The sequence below is a fragment of the Oryzias melastigma genome, linkage group LG4, assembly GCF_002922805.2.
Source record: "Oryzias melastigma strain HK-1 linkage group LG4, ASM292280v2, whole genome shotgun sequence".
Classification (NCBI taxonomy): domain Eukaryota; kingdom Metazoa; phylum Chordata; class Actinopteri; order Beloniformes; family Adrianichthyidae; genus Oryzias; species Oryzias melastigma.
In genome coordinates, this window is record NC_050515.1 from 26,513,771 (window position 1) to 26,516,583 (window position 2,813).

The 2,813-nt window shown below is 35.5% G+C and overlaps 1 protein-coding gene across 1 annotated transcript; it reads right to left on the reverse strand.

The window, feature by feature from the left end:
- Window positions 1–1,311: 1,311 nt before the first annotated feature.
- On the reverse strand, window positions 1,312–2,238 carry LOC112136776 (proto-oncogene tyrosine-protein kinase receptor Ret; the record flags this gene model as incomplete). Its single annotated transcript, XM_024258667.1, is given in 1 exon segment — window positions 1,312–2,238. A coding segment is annotated over 1 exon segment (144 nt), but the record flags the coding sequence as incomplete, so codon positions are not given.
- Window positions 2,239–2,813: the final 575 nt, after the last annotated feature.

The window sequence follows — 2,813 nt, forward strand, 5'->3', positions numbered from 1 at the left end:
CCATTCTGTTTTTTTATACAATATATTTTTTAATTAATACATTTTAAGCAAATGCAAAGTTAATGCATCCACAAGTAAAATAAATAATGTATAATTAAAAAAATAAGTCAGTAGAGGGTAGTGTTCACAAGATGTATTGTTTTGTGCTGCCCTGTCTGCATTACCGAGCGTTTCTATCTGGACCCGATCTGTTTCTGACCCTGCTTATTTTCTGATTTCCAGCCGCCTGCCCTGACCCTCCTCTGGACTCTGACTACTCTACTCTCTTCTTTGATAATCCCATGATCGTGATTGACCTGTCTGACATTGATCTAGCTTTGTGGATTTTTAGCTGTGCTTAGCTCCTAATAAACCTGCTGCACTGGGAACCAGCTGTCTGCCCGTTTGTGACATCATCTTTAGTTTTTTTCTTTTGCAGCTTCTTGTGAAAGTGCTTTTTTTGCTCTTTTAGGAAAATGGTTTTATGTGAATGTTACTGAATGCATTTGAACCGTAAGTTGAGTTGATTTTTTTGTATGTAATATAATGCATAATATTTTAATTTAATCTATTTATTTTATAAAGGTATAACATATGGCATCTTGATTAAAAAAAGGCAGAGTGAACCACAACTATTTTAAATGTATTTGTGAAAGCATAAAAAAGTGAAGATCTGGTACTTACAGATTGGTAGATTACATTTGTCATTTCTGACTGTTTGAAATAATTTTTGTGTCAAAATGTGTGTTTGATGTTTTTTCCAGAAAAGTGTTGAAAATGTTTATTATTGTATTGTTGTATTTTAAAAATTAAATGACATTTATTACGAGTATAAAGAGGGGCTCTCTTTTTCTTTAAAATAATGCTAACTCTATTCCAACCAATCTTAAGAATTTTAAGGAAAATCATAAAAACGATTTTTACATGCAATTTAAAAACTTCTTGGGCAAGTTTGCTATGCTTATTCAAAACATCATAGGTTTGCAAAGCAGTACCTTTCATATACCACTTCAGGATTAGATTTAATCCCTTTGGGGAGTGTATTTCTTAGAGAACAGCTCAGTATTTCAACAACAGGAGCATAAAGCCTTTGGCTTTCACACCCAAACACTTATGCAGCTTCTTCATTCATCAACTTATAGGAGAACATACATCTTTCTGCAGTACAGCTGATTTATGATTACACGCTTTTGGGGGGATTTTGTATTTATTAAGGAAAGCATTGCTCTATTCTACAACATACACTGTTTATAGAACTTATGTTTCGGCAAATCTTGCGATTGATAAACACTGGTGAGGTTCCTCTGCAGATATAAGCTGATAACTAGAGACAACAATTCTACATACTTTATTGTATAAAGTATTATACAATATTAGTATACTATTATATTAGTACAGCTTCAGAAATTAATTAAACCTTTTTCCGTTCAATACATTTTAGCTTCTTCTTCTTAAAGTTATTCAATTAAAGCAACCACCTTCTGTAATTCTGCAATCAAACGTATTTTTACAAGAAATTGAACTTTTCTAGTTATTACTATTATTATTACTGTCTTTTACACCAAATATCCATTAAGTTTAAGTTAAGGTATATATCTTTGTTATTCAGGATTTTTGTTTTTAACTCTTTGATGATTTTGCTGTACATTGAGGATTCATTAAAATGTTAAGTACAATAAAAATAAAAAATAAAATACAATTATGTAAAAAGATGCAAAAATGTGACTCATAGTTAGACTAGCACTGAACTGGAGCTTTTATGCCTGAAGGTGTCATTTCTAACAGAAAACATCTTAACTGATATTGAGGAGATTCACATGGCGTGGAGAGAAGATTCTAAATAGGAAACAAAGAATATTTATATTTATATATATGGTCCATATTCACAATCTTTATGATTTTGGTCAGCATTCATGTACATTTGAAGCAGGTCCAAATATACAAAAGAAGTCAAAACACAAACCCCTTTTTCATTGTGTCTCTCATCTACCATGAAATGGGAGATATGTCAGCATCAAACCACAAACGGCATGCCTAGATCACAGTCACACACACTGGACTACGGAAAGCCAATCACAGCTTGTCAAAAGAGAGCTTGTGCTGTGTATCCTGTTTCTAAAATCCAGGAAATGCATGGGAGATTCTACCACAGAGCTTGTTTTCAATCCATGAGGAGGGGAGGATTGGAGGGAGAGGGGCGTTATTACAGTCCACTAGTGGGGTGTCTTCTTCAGAGAGAGCGTCGTCGTACAGCAGGGCATCAGCAGGACTGAATGTTGCCAGATCCAGGTAATCCTGGGGAGAGCAGATGATGGACAGATTAGGGAGAAGAGTGGAAGTTCTCCAGAACAAACAGGATCCTGCTGGACCGTCTGGTAGGATTCTCTGAAGCAACGAGGTAAGGATGTAAGATCCTGACATCCTAACTGTCCTGAACCTCTCTATGTTTAGTCTTTTTAACAGGACACGCCTTTGCGCTCCACTCTGTCATTAAACACATTTACTCCTCCAGCACTAATTCTATTTACTGACCTGTACAGGAAGAGTAAAAGTTAAGGGGTGAGCGATATGACGATATAAAACCGTCTTACAATCTCCAAAGCTGACGATCTGTCATTTCTGAGAGATCATTTTATCACGATCTTCTACGAAAAGTTACAAGAGCGAGAAGGCAAAAGCTTGTTGACTGCCTGTGACTTTAAATCTGAGCTGCTCCTCCTCCTCCTCCCTAGTGTTTTTTCTTGTAATCAATGACATATATTACTGGATTGGAAGTCACATGACATACGGCGTGACAGACATGCGCCATCATTATGCATCGAGTCCTCTCGAGT